Source organism: Scatophagus argus, chromosome 6 (genome assembly GCF_020382885.2).
Source record: "Scatophagus argus isolate fScaArg1 chromosome 6, fScaArg1.pri, whole genome shotgun sequence".
NCBI lineage: Eukaryota > Metazoa > Chordata > Actinopteri > Scatophagidae > Scatophagus > Scatophagus argus.
The window spans coordinates 22,729,710-22,746,681 of NC_058498.1; the positions used below are offsets into that span (position 1 = coordinate 22,729,710).

Here is a 16,972-nt window from a genome sequence, read left to right on the forward strand (position 1 = left end):
AAGCCCTGGAGAGTGAGTAATCTTCATGCAGGGGAGTAAGAAGAACATGTTGGAGAGTAAGAATAGGACTAAAAACGTAGAGCAACATGAATCTCTCATTAAACTACAATATAATTTATCACGGACCAGCCTATATTTATGTCTAATCGCTGCAATCAGAAGCTACTGATTAGCTCTGCTTGACACCAGAGACATGTGCATACGACAGAAGAGGAGCTGAAGAAGAAAGTAACTGAGCACCAGAAACACAGTTTTCATCAGTCAGTGTGCAGCTGGATGTGATGGCCCCCTGTTGGTACTTGTGCGGTAAATCTTGTCATCATAAATACAGTTAGAACACAGAACACTCCCTCTGCTCCTCTCCTCTCCGCCCACTGCAGAGCACAGCCGGTCACCGAAACACCAAATAGGCTGAGGACAGGACAAAACCCTATGAGTAATATCATTTTGAAATGATGAGAAATGTGATGCAACCTTGAATAACATGGTCGACCCACTGCTACACAACACTTCTGACACTTTTACGAACAGCGAACAACCAAACAACCAAAAACACACAACCCTGTCTACATCAGTGGAGCTGAGGTGAAGCAGAAGGATAGCTTTAGGTTTGTAGGGATTAACATCCTGGGAAACCCATCATGGTCATTATACATCACATCCTGGTAAAGAAAGCTTAGGAATGACTACACTTTTTAAAATAAACTTAAGGAGGTGAATTGCCAAGTTCTTTATAACTTTTCCAGAAGAGCAACTGAGAGCATCCAGGCTGGAAACATCACAAACTGGAATGGTTTGCTCACTGCCCAGGACAGGAAGGCTCTGCATTGGGTGATTAAAGCTGCACAAAACATCATTGGTATCCATCTACCAAAGAGCTCAAAGGAAGCTAAAAGAAAAGAGACACCCCCCACTGCAGCCTGTTCAACCTGCTGCTGCCTGGCAACAGATACAGAAGTACCTGCTGCTGTGCCACCAGACAGATAGAGGAGCGTGACACTCTTGAACTCATCCCCCACACTCCACCATGACAAGCTTATTGTTGGAATTATTTATTCAATAGTTTACATAGGTTTTGTTTTTTTGTGTGTAGCATAGGGAAATATAACTGGAGATTTGATATACAATCTTGTGCTCTATAATGACAATTAATGTAATCTTGAATCTTGAGACAAGAATGAAATATAAACTATGCTATTAATGTTTCATGAAGCTATTTAAGGTTTATTCACATTAATAATGTGTGTAAAGACTGGAATAAAACAGCAACCACTGAAATTTGCAATCAAGAAATTGACTTAATAACTAAATGCCTAAGAGGTAAAATACTAAAAAAAACTTAATTTGATATTTATACTTACAGTACATAATAATACATACTTTAAAAGAAGTACAGACTTCATTACTGTTTGATAAAATATTTATTAATATTTAACAGATCAATTACCTAGTTAGCGAACATTATTTCTTCTCTCTGATGGACAGTTCAGCCTTGTTAGAGCTGCAGAGCATCACCATTTACTGATATCTCTAAAGGAACAGCATCTGGGGAAAAACTATGTGCTTTCCTACTAAGATGAGCTGATCAATACAGTTCCACATACAATTAGATATGAAGCTTCAACCAGGAGACAGCTAGCTTAGGTAAGCACAAAGCCTGCAGCTGTCTTGGCGTCTCTACAGCTTGCTAATAACTCAAGCCAGTCCATTTCCTCCTGTTTCCAGTCTTTATGGTAAGCCAAGCTAACTGTCTCTTGGCTGTAGCTTCATACTGAGCAGACAATGTATGACAACAGAAAGATCAGAGTATCGATCTGCCCCTTTCAGTCTCAGGAAAAAAGCAAATAAGCATATTTTGTAGAAGGTCTATTTGTTTTTGTGATCTACATTGCTCTTTAGAAACTAATGAAGGGTCATGGGTCACTTTGTAAGTCGGAAGGGTCCACCATAAATGATTGTAAATTATTGATAAAGGGTGCACTGACTACAATAACAAGCACAAGCTTTGTTATTGTCTAATGTTATTAAAGGTGCAGCACTTGAGCTGTAATACATGATATGTTGATGTTATGATATGTTGTTACATGATCAGTAATAGAGAAAACAGCTATTCAGGGTGTTTGTGCCTGCCACACTTGAATGATGGCTTTCTTTCTTCCTATAGTGTTTGTTTTTTCATTTATGTATGACGAACCTGACAAAATACAGTATGTTTGATTTACATGTTCAATACCATCTTGAATAGCCCACAGTTGTCACTACTTTGGTTTCATTTTGTTCATGTTGTCAAGTTTCAGTATTTAGCAATTCTTCCTGAGGTGTAAATAAAGAGTTGTTTAATTCGTTTTCCTCTAAATGGACAAGCTGACTAGCTTCTGCTCTTCATAAGTACATTGTCACCCTTGAGTTAGTGTAAAAATGAACCATTTTGCTCAAGGGCTTTGTGAAGCCAGTCTCATGACTTATCAGTTGTAACGGTTTGCACTGAGAGTTGACTGTTTGCGGATGACTTCCAGACATGTGTTGAGATTTTGTCCTATAAAAAGCCAGATACCACCCTCAGCACAGTTCGTTTGCAAACAACCCAGTGTTTCATGTGGTACCGCAGCAGAAAGAGAGGGTGGAACATTACTGGATGTAGAAATCAAGTTTAGAAGCATCATCCCTGTGTCTTATGCTCATTGAGGTTGCAGGCTGTTAGCAGGTCACTCAGTGCTATCGTGTTAAGTTGCAAGGCTTGCTGTTTCGAGTTTTAACTCTCAGTATGAGCAAGTGTCACAGTGAGCTGACTCAGAAGGAGAAGGAGATGCTGAAAATCCGCAGAGACAGCGACACTAAGGCTGCAGAACTTGTCAAGATGGAGAAGATGCTGCAGCAGACCAAGAGCCTGTTGGACAAGAAGACGGAGTCTGGATCTGATAGCAAGGGCTTCCAGGAGAACATGGGTCTGTATTTCAAACTAATCATTGTAACTTGATCATTTGAATTGCTTCTCTGTGTTAAAATCTCTTGTTGATATTTGTGGTGTGTGACTGACTGAGTTTTCTGGTTGCTTGTTTGTAGTGGAGGACTTGGAGGAAAAAGTTCGCTCCAGCAGACGACACAGGAGAAACTCCCTCCATCACACACAGATGCTAGAGAGCCAGATGAAAACAGTGAAGGGCGAGCTGGTGGGCACACTGGACCACCTTCAGGAGCTGCGGAACGTCTTGCGGCGTTCACAGCAGAGAGCAGAAGAGCGCAAAGCTGCGATGGAGAAGCTTGCGGCAGGTCTAAGGTGAACCATCATGTTCTGTGGCTGCTTTTGATCTGAGTCAAGGTTTCGACCTTTTCAAGCTCCAGCACATCAAATGAAAATCAGATCTTACACCCTACAACCTGCCAACAAAGCTGTGCAGAGTTTACAACTGATAAGACTGAGCCCGTACACTGGTTAAATGGTAGAGGAGAGAGACTTAAGCTGCTGTGTTTGTCCTCACTCTGTTATCCTTCGTCTCTGCAGTGAGGCCTCCATTTGACATCCAGAGATTCAATTCATTCAAGGCTAGTCTGACATGGTAATTCACATCTTGCCTCTAACAAATGCTCTTTGTTTCATCCCTCATTTTGGTCCTACTTGTATCAATCTTAAATAATCTGTTTTTTTCCCAGTGTCTGCTTCTCCATTTTTTTTGCCTGAAAAGGGTTATTTTCAAACTATATTGAATTACAGGATTTCATGTTACTGTGATGTTCTTTTACCTTCTTAACTAAAAAATGGAGATTCCACTCCTGTGATATCGCTCATCTCAGAGGCAGCAGTGATTGTCATTTAGCTCCTGAGTACTTTTCATTTTTTTTCTGTCTTTCACATCCATTTATGAAAAGCAAATATATGTACCATTGGTTGCATTCTCCATCTGCAGCCCTGAGAATCACCTCCATGTTATTGCTTCATGAGCCCAATTTCACTGAATTGATCCCTGAAAACAGTAACATGTAAGTTGTATTTTATAATGTAAATCTGTAAGTTAATCAACTAATTAGTATCATTGTGAAGTTATTAAATACGTACAAGCCAATTAGTCTCGTGTTGTATGTTTTCTGCACAACAATAGCTGTATTTGTATGTGTACTATACAACAGAAAATAAGTGTGATGAACAGCGCAGGAATCATTTAGCTTTCCTGTCTTTGGTGGACAAAAATATAGGGAAAAGACAGTTCCACCAATTTGTCTGAGCTAATTTATTGCCAGAAGCGCACATGTAAATCAGTCTGATAACATGAACATTACATGGTGTATTCCAGACAGTTTTGTACAGTTTCCTGCAGAGAAAAACACAGTTTAGTTTGGAATGTATTTTTGAGTGTCTGGTCTCCCTCTGGTGTCAGTAGGCTGTGGTGAGTCATCTGAATGCTGTATTTGTGCCTTCCCCGTGGCTGGGATGTGATCACACCTAATTTAGCACAGTTTGCTTCACGCAGTGTCACATGCTGTGAGGCTGACCTGACCTAGGTATTTAACCATAATTGTAAGATCACAGAAGGGGAAAGTCATATGGACTGTTCATTATGTGCAGCTGCCTCCTTGGGCTTTTCCTATTTCTGATCTCTAATGATGGTGTCTACTTGCTTATCAAGTCCAAAACACTTTTATATCATGGATGTTATGTGAGCGTACGTATCTTTGGTTTGAGTTTGTTATGGGTGTGATGATCATGTGCCTTTATATTTAACTGATGGACAAAAAAAAAACAAACAAACAAAAAAAAAAACAGAAGACAATTTGTGATTTGGGGGAAGAAACAAGATAATAACCACTTATGCACAAGCATCCATCAGCATGTAGTGTTCCTGACAGACTTTGGAACATCTGTACTGTTTGTTTCATCTGAAAATTGAGCAGAGGTGGTTTCGGAGACACATTTACAGGATCACAACAAATGATCATGGATGGGTGTGAAAGAGGCATCCTCAAAAGGTTCAGCTGTTCACAAGCGAGTATGGGCTGTGTAAACACAGATCATTTATAAATGATTGCATTTTGTTTTAATATACATATTCAAATGTTTTCATACCTCTAAACTGATACAGACTTGTCCATAGACCATCACTTGCTAAGATTTGGGCTCATGGTCACCCCTCTGATAAGAATTCTGCTTGTTTTTAAATGTTTCATTTCAGAACATGTATGAAACCCATGGATAAAATAGTCACACATTTTGTCATGGTGTTACTTATGGATAGGCGATGGGCGAAAATAAATGATTCCCATTTTGCCGTGGACCCCCTGGAGCCCCGTAAGGACCCCTAGGGGAACCTGGAAGCCACTTTGATGACCACAGGTCTAACTAATGTCTACAGCAGCAGTTCCCATCTTTTCTTGCATGTGTGACATGTAGTGTGACATGTATGTGCTGGACTGTTTCTTGGTCTGGAGAAGTGACTTCCTGGAGTCATAGTCACAGTGAGGCTGACATACAATTAGCAGAGTCAGGAACAAGGTCTCAGATTAAAACCACAGTTTGTAGTTTTTACATGATGCTTTTATATGAATTTATGAATTTTTCTTTTGCTTTGGAAGCTAAGCTAACAGTCTGCCTGCTACTGCTTCGTATCTACCCTACAGAAAAGTGAGTGGTAGCAATTCTCTCATCTAACTCTCAGCAAGAAAGCGAATAAGAGTATCTCAGAAATTTAGAACTATTCCTTTCTAGTTTCTGTCGGATACTTATATCAGGGTGATAAACTGCCATTCCTAACTTCACTGAATGTCAATTTATCACCCCAGTTTCCTGCTCTGTATGTAATTTGCTCCTTCTCTCATATTCCCATGGCCACCTCAGCTGTGATATATTTCTTCTGAAAGCCGGAAGGAGAGGAAACGGGTTAGTCTACCTGCAGACAATACAATTCGCTGTTCAAATCTATTCATGTTAGGTAACCTGTAGGTATTTTGGCACCACCTACATGTGCACTGCAAAAATTGGGACCTTAATGATATCATTCTTACTCCACTTTTTAGTTGCCACATTATTCTCTGAAGTGTTTGCATTTGTTGCATAATGAACCCACATTGAGACTGTGCAAGCGCTGGTGACATAACTCCAATTATAAATAGTTGGGAATTGTTTGTGTGAGGTGCTATGTTTATGTTTATGTGCAGAGTGTCTTCTGGAGCTATGACAGATGTTCTTGTTATGACAGTTTCACAATGTTCGCTGAAACCAAAAAGGTCGGAAGCAGGCATTGTAACAATCAATGTGGTGATCGCAGCCTTGTTGTTAGTGGATTTGGGATTTTTTTTTTTATCACACATACCGACAATCATACACTGATGATAGAAGCTGCCATGCAAGGTCCCAACCTGCTCATCAAGATCAATGCACAAAGTTCCTACACACACCCATTCACACACAGTGATGGCAAAGTATCCCTCCCAAGAATGCTTTGGCATGTAGACTGCAGGGACTGGGGATCAAATCACCAACCTTCTGAGGACTGGGTGAATTGTTCTACCTCCTCACTAAGCTGTCCCAAACAACCATACGTCTCTGCTCCTCCTGCTCCTCCAGAGCCAGAAAAGACAAATGGAGAATGAATTTCATTTATATAAAATTAGTGAAGTGCATTGAACTTTCTGGTTATTAGGCAGTTCCAAGGCTGCTCAGCATGAACAAATGCTGCAATATACTGAGAAAGTCCATCACACTTACTTACACGCAAGAGAACCGCACTCCTCACCTGCAGTTCAACCGCACTCTGCAGATGAACTCATACACTCCAAATACCTTTGACCCTGCAGCATTATACAGTATTCCAGTCAGGTCACTGTTCTTCTTCTTGCATTCTGGATAAACCCCATATACATTAAAAATAAATCTTGTTAAATGAAGGGCAGGATATTGTAAGGGGCTTTATGTGGGACTGCAGATAATCCAGGAATATTGCATGGGAGCATTCATCCAAATTTATAACAGAAAACACACCGCTGTGATTTGTTTTCTCACTAACAAATGAATGCATTAAAGAAAATATTTAGCTTTAAAAGCTCTAGTGTCACATTTATTGGGAAAGAATGCTGATTCATTCTTGCCTGCAAAGTGAAGCCAATAGTTAGATTAGCTTAAGTTACAGACTAGTACTGACTTGTCAGTAAAAAATCTGTCTCTAAATGTCACCTCTTAACGCTTTATATTGTTTGTTTACCTTGCCAAACTGGTCAGGTTTGCTGTTACCCCTTTCAGTCTTTATTCTAAGCTAGGCTGAGGGGCCCCTTGGTTTACAGGACAGACATGAAAGAGGCATCAACCTTATTATAAATCAGACTATTCTACATACCATATCAAAATGACCCAAGGCTATCAAATTCATGCTTAAACTAATAAATTAGTAATGGTCATTATCGGCAACAACATGTAATATCCATTTGAAAGCTGTGAAATTTCTTCTTCAAGAGCTTTTGAACAGATGTTACTGCAGGAAGTTAAAACTCATGAGACACATCTGCATGCAATTTGGACACCATGGTTCATGTATCTGCATGCACCCCTGGTTTGACCAGAAGCCCTGTTATCAAACTTGTGGTTGTGTCATGTTCTTCATAGCAGTGGTTTAGTAAAATACAGCTGAGGGCTGCTTATGTGTTCATGTGAGATTTTGTGGCTCTGTTTTGATAGTGGGCCCGCGTTCTTCATAGTTACGCAATATGAAGTGCAGAGTGTTTAGCCCCATTCAAGTTAGAACAAGTAGTCTCTATCTGGCAGGCTTAATGTTCAGCCACCCTTTGTGTGTGTGTGTGTGTGTCTGCATGTGTCTGTGTGTGTGTGTGTACATGTGTGTGTGTGTGTGTGTGGGTTTATTCTTGTGGAGGCACAGTGCTTTGTGTTGTGTATACTACACAGAATGACAGAATGTGCTGATGCAGCTCTGATGGTGGGGGTGATGGACCAAGCCCTAACCTGAGGTGACTGCTCACAAGAGAGATTTGCTTCTACCCTTTCTGTCCAGCTTCCACATGGGAGTCAGAGTAGTCTCCAGCTGTTGACTGGCCAGTGACATGCAATCACACTCCAGACTCTACTCTACTCTACTAAAATTACAGCGATGTATCTGCCAAACTACACACCTGGATGAAGTCCAAAACAAAAATTCTACTGACTTCCAGAAGACGGCCAGCTGTTCTTTCAGTTACCGATACACTGTGGGACCAAGGAATGGACAAAACAAACTAGAAATGAGAGAGGTCCTTTTAGCGTTTTTTGTTTTTACACGTTTTTAGCAGCCATTACAGGTGAGGGTGAGATGAGGGGTGTTTAGTTGGTCAGATGGTCTCCCTTCAACTTTCTACACTCTTGATCGGGTCTATATTTCATAAAAAGCCCACAGAAAATGTACATGTGCTTTATTGTAAGTTTTGTAGTGTGGCATGTTGCCATGAAATGTTGTACCATGAAATGTTGTGCAGACATGCATGGTTCCCAGAGGATGACCCCCTCAATATCGGGCATTCAGTAAAAAGTAGTGGTATTTGAAGGGATTATGTGCTGGACTGCTCTTTGGCCAGCAGCAGTATCTTCCTGCAGTCTCTACTGGTTGCCTGGCAACCTGGAGGTGATGACTTTAGGCTTCATTGTGGCTGGAAAAGAAATAGTCCAGCACATAACTCTCTTTAAAAATCCCTTAAACAAACAAGTTAAGATGTTAATTAGTGAGCTTTAGAAGTGCTGGTTAGCCTTTGGACAGAACCAGGCTTGCTGTTTCCCTTTATTTTCAGTCTTAATGCTAAGCTGTGCAAACTGGCTGTAGCCATATATATATATATAGAATGAAAAGAGTACATTGACTGAATGTTTTGAATTCTGAGATGTTATTTTTGAATCCAATATTTTCACATAAACTTACGTGTCATTTTGTCATTTTGCCCAGGATTTGTCCATGCATGTAACCTGTGCACAATGCAGCAGCCTTGCTTTTGTATTTCAATTTATTTATATAGCGCCAATCAAAATTGTCTCTAGATGCTTTACAGGGACCCAGAGGCTGAACCCCCGAGCAAGCAGACAGTGGCAAGGAAAAACAGGAAGAAACCTTGAACAGGACCCGGCTTGCAAGGGAGAACTATCCTGCTGATAGTTGGCTGGGTGAAGAGGGGGGGGAAGAAGAGGTAGACAGGACAGAGAGGATGAAAGAGAGAGAGAGAGAGAGAGAGAGAGAGAGAGAGAGAGAGAGAGAGAGAGAGAAACATACATGCAATAAACATCATAAATTACAAAGGACAAACATGACAGGTTGTTATAATTGGAATTCTGAAGACTATGTATTGTATGTATTTGATATGATATGTTGTTTAAGTTAGTTCTAATAGCTCTACATAGAAGAACGACATGGGCAGATGTTGACAGTAGACATTTGGTTTGTCAGAGGACTGGATGCAGTTCAACATGTAGATCTGGATGGAGAGATACCTGCAGAAAGATACAGAGAGAGAAAGAAAGAGAGGGAGAGACATGAAACTACGAGGAGAACTGGACACACAGTTAGTGACATAAAATAATGAATTATATGTTGATCTGATGAGGGGAGAGGAGGGGAGAGGAAGAAGAGCAGAGGAGGTGGGGGAGTAGAGATGGTGGTGGTGTTGTGGAGGTGGGGGAACTGCTCAGTGGATCATGTTTGTGTCCCCCAGCAGCATACGCCTATAGCGGTGTAGCTATGATAGAGATTAAAGATTAACAGGTAGTCAGGCCTATTCTACCTGTGGCTATATATCATGAGGTGAGTGTAACTATGCCTACCAGCCCTACACACTTTGTTTGAGGCTAACTATATGCTTTACTAAACAGAAAGGTTTTAAGTCTAGTCTTAAAAGTGGAGGTGGTGTCTGCCTGTCGAACCCAGATTGGCAACTGGTTCCACAGCAGGGGTGCCTGCTAGCTAAAGGCTCGTCCTCCCGTTCTACTTTTATGAATTCTGGGAACTGCGAGTAAATCTGCACTCTGAGTGTTCTATTGGGAATATATGGGACTATTAGATCCTGCAGATATGATGGGGCTAGTCTATTTAGGGCCTTATATGTAAGTAGGAGAATTTACTACTATTTTTTGTATTCTGAATTTTACCAGAAGCCAGTGAAGAGAAGCTAAGATGGTGGAGATATGATCCCTTTTACTGATTCCTGTTAAAACTCTAGCTGCTGCATTCTGAGTCAGCTGCAGGCTATTAATAGAGTAATTTGGACATCCTGATAATAATGAATTGCAGTAGTCCAGCCTAGAAGTAACAAAAGCATGGACAAGTTTTTCAGCATCACTCTGAGAGAGGACACTCCTAATCTTAGCAATATTACGGAGGTGAAAGAAGGCGGTCCCAAGCACTGAACCCTGTGGAACAACGAGGTTAACCCTTATATGTGAAGAGGAAACATCATTAACATGAACAAAGTGAAATCTGATAAATATGATTTAAACCAGCCTAGTGCTGTCCCTGTGATCCTAGTCTCATGTTCTAATCTGTGTAATAAAATGCTGTGATCTAATGTGTCAAAAGCAGCACTGAGATCCAGTAGAATGAATATGGAGACAAGCCCGCGATCTGATGCCATGAGGAGGTCGTTTGTAACTTTAACCAGTGCTTTAACCAGTGTTTCTGTGCTGTGATGGGCTCTGAAACCAGACTGTTGTAGTTGGGTTGGGTTGGAATGCAGCTGAACACGCCTCTTTGTCAGAAGGCGGATGTTTCTCCAGAGCGTATATATCAGACCTGAGCGCAGACAAACTGGGTGGAAACCTGGAAGAGCAGCAGTGTCAGTCTCATACCCAGCACCTATCTTCACCTGTCTTCTCCTCAACAGGTAAAAGATAAAATATTAATAATCTCCATTCTGCATGTTTTTGCAAAATGCTATGAGATACTGTAAAATGCTCTGTAGAAAAGTACAAGAAAGCAAAATAGTTTAGACAACAAATGTAAAATAGTTTGGAGTGTATCAAAGTCAGTACTGAATGCATTTTTCATGAATCAATTTGACAACGGGTAAACAATTGTTTGATATATGTTCATGATATATGCTCATATTATCAGTTTCATTTTTCCTAATGCTCAATTCAACAATGAGTGGAAACTTTACAGAGCAATAATTACACACTGTGCAGTATACAAAACACGGTTTTAGGTTTGGCCAGCTTTGGGAGTGGTAATACTTTGTAGTTTGGCAGTGAATGGAGAGGACACTCCCTAGTACATCATGTGTTTTCTTTTCTTTTTACTGCTCTACACCGGCGCTTTTCCGTTTATTACTTCGTACCTGTGTTAAGGTTAAACAGCACAAGAGTAAATACAACAGAACATGTGGAACTTCTAATGGAAATGAAAAAACAACATAAATGCTCTATTGATTAAAAGATATAACTGCTCTGGTGAACCTTTGAATGCTTTGTGATGAGCATCATTAATTTTCTTGAAATTCTCAACATCAAGGCTATGTTAAGTGATGATAAGATGGCAAAAATAATGTAGTTGATAAAATATCAGAAAATTGCCAAAATGTCTGTTGCAGTTTACTAAAGGCCCAAGTTGAATCTCATGGCACAGCTCCTTTTGTCCAACCAACTGTCCAAAATCCAACAATCTATGAACCTGTGGATTTTACGGTTAGTTGTTACTGTGACCTGATCGATTACTTGTTAAAATGAAGACGTATCTCCTTTCAGGGCCTGTGCACTATGGCATATCACAAACAGTTTGAGACTGCGGGGAAAAAGCCTGGCCTGCAGGTGTGGCGGGTGGAGAAAATGGATTTGGTGCCTGTCCCCACTGAAGTTCATGGAGACTTCTACACCGGAGACTCTTACATACTGCTCAACACCATCTCCACCTCTCCCCCTTCTTACAACATTCACACGTGGATTGGTATTGAATTTAAATTTTCTGCGCACACCTCAGAAAAAAATATAGAATATAATTCCCCTTGTTTGTCCGTTTGTGGTCATTTTCAGTCATTTGCTGTTTTTTTTATTTTAAATCTGTTACACCACAGGCAACGAGGCTTCTCAGGATGAGAGAGGGAGTGCTGCCATCTTCATGACGCAGCTTGATGACTTCCTGAATGGAGCCCCAAGACAGTTCTCTGAGTTTCAAGGCCAAGAGTCAGTCACCTTTCAGGGCTACTTCAAGACTGGCATCAAATACAAGGTGAAACAAGATTTATGCACACTTGTTGATTTCATGGTAAATCATTTGGAAACTCTTCCCATATGAAAAAATGTCTATAGGAGAGATGAACAAATTTCTTTCTATCAGACAACAAATGCACACCTTGATCTACTAAGTGAAACCAGTGAAATGACCTAAGCTGAAGGGGTTGTAGAACTGTTGTATGTTTATATGGGATGAAGAACTCATCACTGTGCTATTTTGGGAACTGCTTGGAGTTGGTTGCTCCCCCAGGTTTTCCACTGAAGGTTTCCATGGAGAGTCTGAACCAGCAAACATGCAGAGTAGAAACAAGCTCTCTAATGCCAAAACACCAAATGGCTGCAGATGTTATGAAATGAAGAAGGCTGCTGGAAAACAAAGCGCAGCCAGTGTTATTTTTGGTATCTTAAATGTGGCAGATTTGAAGTTAAAGTCAGAAATCGAAATATGTTTAAAAAATAATTAAATTAAATTAAATTAAATTAAATTTGTCATTCTAGGGGGTTGTTGGCAAGAGTGAGAATGAGAATATCTATACCCCTCTCATCCCTGTATGCAAAATATGAAGAATGGGCTAGCAGACTGGAAAAGGGGAGGCAGCTAGCCTAGCTAAATGTTTTTGTTTTTTATTTTGTTTTGTTTCAGGGTTTTTTTTTTAACACTGTGTGCTGTATAAAGTCAACAAACAACTTAAAATGTGTTAATTGCTGAGTTTTTGAGGTAGGCAAATATGATTGACTTTGTTCCCCTTATGTTTCAATTCTAACCCAAGCTAGCCATCTCTTGGCCATAACTTTATATTTAATATAAAGAAAAAGCAAAAATAAATGGAGAACTATTCCTTCAATATCAGTATTTACAATTATATTGAAATATATGTGTCATGCAGTTGTAGTTTAATGTAGTAGTTCTAATTCTTTATTTATCTTGTCTTTACTCCTATCAAAGCAAGGAGGAGTAGCCTCAGGCTTCAACCATGTGGTGACCAATGACGTTAATGTGAAACGTCTGCTGCATGTGAAAGGCCGACGCATGATCAGAGCTTCGGAGGTCGACCTGAACTGGAAGAGCTTCAACAGCGGAGACTGCTTCATCATTGACTTGGGAAAGGTGATCTAGAAGATGGACCAGATAATATGTTGAATGAAATAATACAAAATACTATTTCACCATCACTTTATTTCCATCTTCTATTTCTCTGCTCCTCTCTGTGAAATGCTAGAACATCTACAGCTGGTTTGGCAGCACAAGCAACTTCTTGGAACGGCTGAAAACCACTGAGCTGGCCGTTGCCATCCGAGACAACGAGCGAAATGGCCGGGCTGAAATAGAAATGATTGATGAAGGCTCTGAGCCAGAAGCTGTCATTAAAGTGAGTGGGTTTTTTTTACTTTTAAATTTGAGCTGTTTTATTCAGGGAACATCTTGGAATATTTGTGATTGTGGCTAGATGTTATATATCTCATATGGCTGCTAGAAAGGATGCAGTTCTGCAATTTGTTTTTTTATTTATAGTTGCTTGGATCCAAGCCTGACCTCTCACCAGGAAGCAGTGATGAATCCACCGATAAGAAGAACAAGAAGCAGGCATCTCTCTACTTGGTAAACACTAACAAATATGTGGCTTTTAAGTGCATTGAATCTAAAAGATTCCAATGATAAAAGTAGACATTTTTGATGATCTCTCTACTGTCCAGATTTCTGATGCTACAGGCTCCATGACTACAACCCTGGTACATGCTGAAAACCCTTTCAAACAAGACATGCTCTCCCAGAGTGAATGCTACATCTTGGACAATGGAGGAGACAATAAGATATTTGTTTGGAAAGGTATTTATCAGTTTCCATAAACTGTTGTTCATTGCATACACTTTGTTTTATGTATTTATCATTCAGACTTTAGTTTGAAGTCTTTAATCACTGTACCACACTCCAACTTGCAGGGAGGGATGCAAATGCAGATGAGCGCAAAGCAGCATTTCTTGTTGCAAACAAGTTCATTAAAGACAACAATTACCCATCAAATACTCAGGTAAGTATTGAAAGTCTGCTGCCAGGACTATATCCTTCCTATCTCTACCTATTCACACATTCACTTGCTCCTCTGTCTCTTTCTGACATTAACAGGTACAGGTCTTGCCAGCAGGGGGGGAGACCACAATGTTTAAACAGTTCTTCTTTAACTGGTTGGACAAGGATGAGACCACAGGGCCAAGTCAGGCCTACACCATTGGTAGGATTGCTAAAGTGAAGCAGATTCCCTTTGACTCCTCCACACTCCACAGCAACAAGATTATGGCAGCCCAGCATGGCATGGTGGATGATGGTTCAGGGAAAGTCCAGGTACACTAGTTAGACTGACAACATTCATGGTGTAAGTTCATTTCGATAATATTTAGATCTGACAGTGTTGGGTGTGCATAGATTTGGCGTGTGGAAGGAGGTGATAAAGTGCCTGTAGACCCATCCACCTATGGACAGTTCTTTGGAGGAGACTGTTACCTGGTGCTGTACTCCTACAACCTGGGAGGCAGAGAGAAGCATATCATCTACACCTGGTGAGTGCATGACTTCACAGCATGGGAGGATTTCTCTTTTTTTGCTGGGTTGTTGTGTTTACCATGGATGAAATTTTCCCCCGGAACCTCTTCTTGCATCCAGGTCTATGGGGCAGCTGACCAGTGTTGCTTCGCTTTAGTGGTTTTGCTTGAAACGAAAATGAATGAGTTATGAATATTTTACGGAATTACTGTCTTCAGGCAAGGGCAAAAGTGCAGTAAGGATGAACTGACCGCGTCAGCATTCCTCACTGTCAACTTGGATGATTCCATGGGTGGAGTAGCTACTCAGGTAAGATATCTACAGTGAAGACAATTTAGGGAAATGCTTGATGTCTCGGGATGCTCTGTTTTTTATTGCGAGGGTACATGGTAAGATTCCTCCCACTCTCCTAACTGTTCATCAAATGTTCTTATAATGACTTACTCCTGCAATAGGGTGAATGACTCCTTTCACCCCTGTCTTCTCAGCAAACGTAGGTTTAGTTACTACTCTGTCTATGCAGGTTCGTGTCACTCAGGGGCAAGAACCTCCCCATCTCGTCAGTGTGTTTAAAGACAAGCCTTTGGTCATTCACCTTGGTGGGACATGCCGCGAGCATGGCGAGAGCAAGCCTGGCAGCACACGACTCTTCCACATCCGCCAGAGCTCCACCAAAGCCACACGAGCTGTCGAGGTCCGCCTCGTTTATTACAATGAACGGACATAAATCGGCACGTTCTAATGAAGAAATGACAACATCCTCCATCTCTTTGTGTCTCACTTACCCAGGTGGAGCCTGTTGCCTCCTCCCTGAATACGAATGATGTGTTTGTGCTAAAGTCACCCGAGTCGCTGTTGGTGTGGAGAGGAAAGGGGGCGACTCCTGAGGAGATGGCTGCAGCGAAGTATGTTGCTGGCCTTCTTGGAGGAAATGCCACCGAAGTTGAAGAGGGCAAAGAGCCAGGTGAGAGCTGACTTTGAACTCTGCAAAATAACAGTGTAAAATATTTCCTGTGGAAAACTGTGCTCTTCTTGTTGTCAGCTGGTTTCTGGGCAGCACTGGGTGGAAAGCGGCCCTACCAGACCTCCAAGACCCTACAGAACACAATCAGACCCCCACGGCTGTTTGCCTGTTCAAACAAAACTGGCAGGCTGATAGTAAGTATTTAAGTTGTCATACATTTTAATTAAACAAAATGATATTAAATGTTATTTTGCTAAAAACATATCTATATATAGCCATGTAACAGTGCACTGCTCAATATTTAGGCTGAGGAGGTCCCTGGTGAATTCACACAGACTGATCTGGCAACTGATGATGTCATGATTCTGGACACATGGGCTCAGGTATGCTCCTTTTCTTTAAATCAAACAATTAAAAGTAAAGTTCTTTGGATCTCATTTTTATTGCTGCCTTATCCCTAAATCCCTGTGGTGGTTTCTCCCACCAGCTCTTTGTTTGGGTCGGAGGGGATGCCAATGAAACTGAGAAAACTGGATCAGTCAAGATTGGTAAGATAAACAGAGCAATTAGAGATGAGGAGAAATTTCATTCAAAACTTTGTTCTCAATGTATCCTTATTGTCCTCTCAGCTCAAGACTATGTGGATTCAGACCCATCTGGCCGCCGCGGTATCCCCACCACCACAATTAAACAGGGGGAGGAGCCACCCTCCTTCACCGGCTGGTTCCATGCCTGGGACGCCAAGATGTGGGACACAGATATCTTGCATTCCATGCAAGAACGTATCAAAAAGCATTAGTAGACACCGCATAGAACAGTAGCATCTGCAGAACACCTTCAATTATCCATTGCTTAGCCTTTTCTGTTGTACTGCAAAGAACAACCAACCTGTAACATGTAATTTCTTTGCAACTTGTTTTCATTCTTCCTTTTATGTATTAAAACACCAAGCTGACAAGTGTTTACGATCCAGTGAGAAACCGAAATGCATTTTTTCTTTTTATCTTCATAAAGTCAAACAGGAGATATTGGCATTTTAAAGGTCTGTGTGTGACAAAAAGAATGTATATTTTTATGTAGAATTTCCCTTTTTACAGCCTAGTTTGCAAAGACATTGTGAAATTCAAAATTTTAATAAAAGACTGACCTTTCATCTGGCTGCTTTATTGAGACAAGAACATATGTTTTTGTTTTGTTTTTGTTTTTGTCAAGACTTACCATGTTTATCATATGATTTACTGCAACAATAAAGTTATCATGAGCCTAAATCTTCACCAGGCATCAGCACCAT

The 16,972-nt window shown here is 40.8% G+C and overlaps 2 protein-coding genes across 2 annotated transcripts; both read left to right on the top strand.

Moving 5' to 3' along the window:
• Nucleotides 1–1,399: 1,399 nt before the first annotated feature.
• Nucleotides 1,400–4,061, top strand: si:ch73-389b16.1. Its single transcript, XM_046392120.1, has 2 exons — nucleotides 1,400–2,945; nucleotides 3,064–4,061. Exons 1-2 carry the CDS (start codon nucleotides 2,765–2,767, stop codon nucleotides 3,279–3,281), a joined length of 399 nt encoding a protein of 132 aa, XP_046248076.1. The 5' UTR covers nucleotides 1,400–2,764; the 3' UTR covers nucleotides 3,282–4,061.
• A 6,676-nt stretch (nucleotides 4,062–10,737) lies between these two features.
• On the top strand, nucleotides 10,738–16,831 carry scinla (scinderin like a). Its single transcript, XM_046391815.1, has 17 exons — nucleotides 10,738–10,833; nucleotides 11,693–11,891; nucleotides 12,019–12,173; nucleotides 13,125–13,286; nucleotides 13,399–13,548; nucleotides 13,692–13,778; nucleotides 13,874–14,006; nucleotides 14,120–14,208; nucleotides 14,304–14,519; nucleotides 14,601–14,734; nucleotides 14,936–15,026; nucleotides 15,241–15,411; nucleotides 15,507–15,681; nucleotides 15,760–15,875; nucleotides 15,987–16,064; nucleotides 16,169–16,229; nucleotides 16,311–16,831. Exons 2-17 carry the CDS (start codon nucleotides 11,705–11,707, stop codon nucleotides 16,478–16,480), a joined length of 2,175 nt encoding a protein of 724 aa, XP_046247771.1. The 5' UTR covers nucleotides 10,738–10,833; nucleotides 11,693–11,704; the 3' UTR covers nucleotides 16,481–16,831.
• The last annotated feature ends 141 nt before the right edge of the window (nucleotides 16,832–16,972 follow it).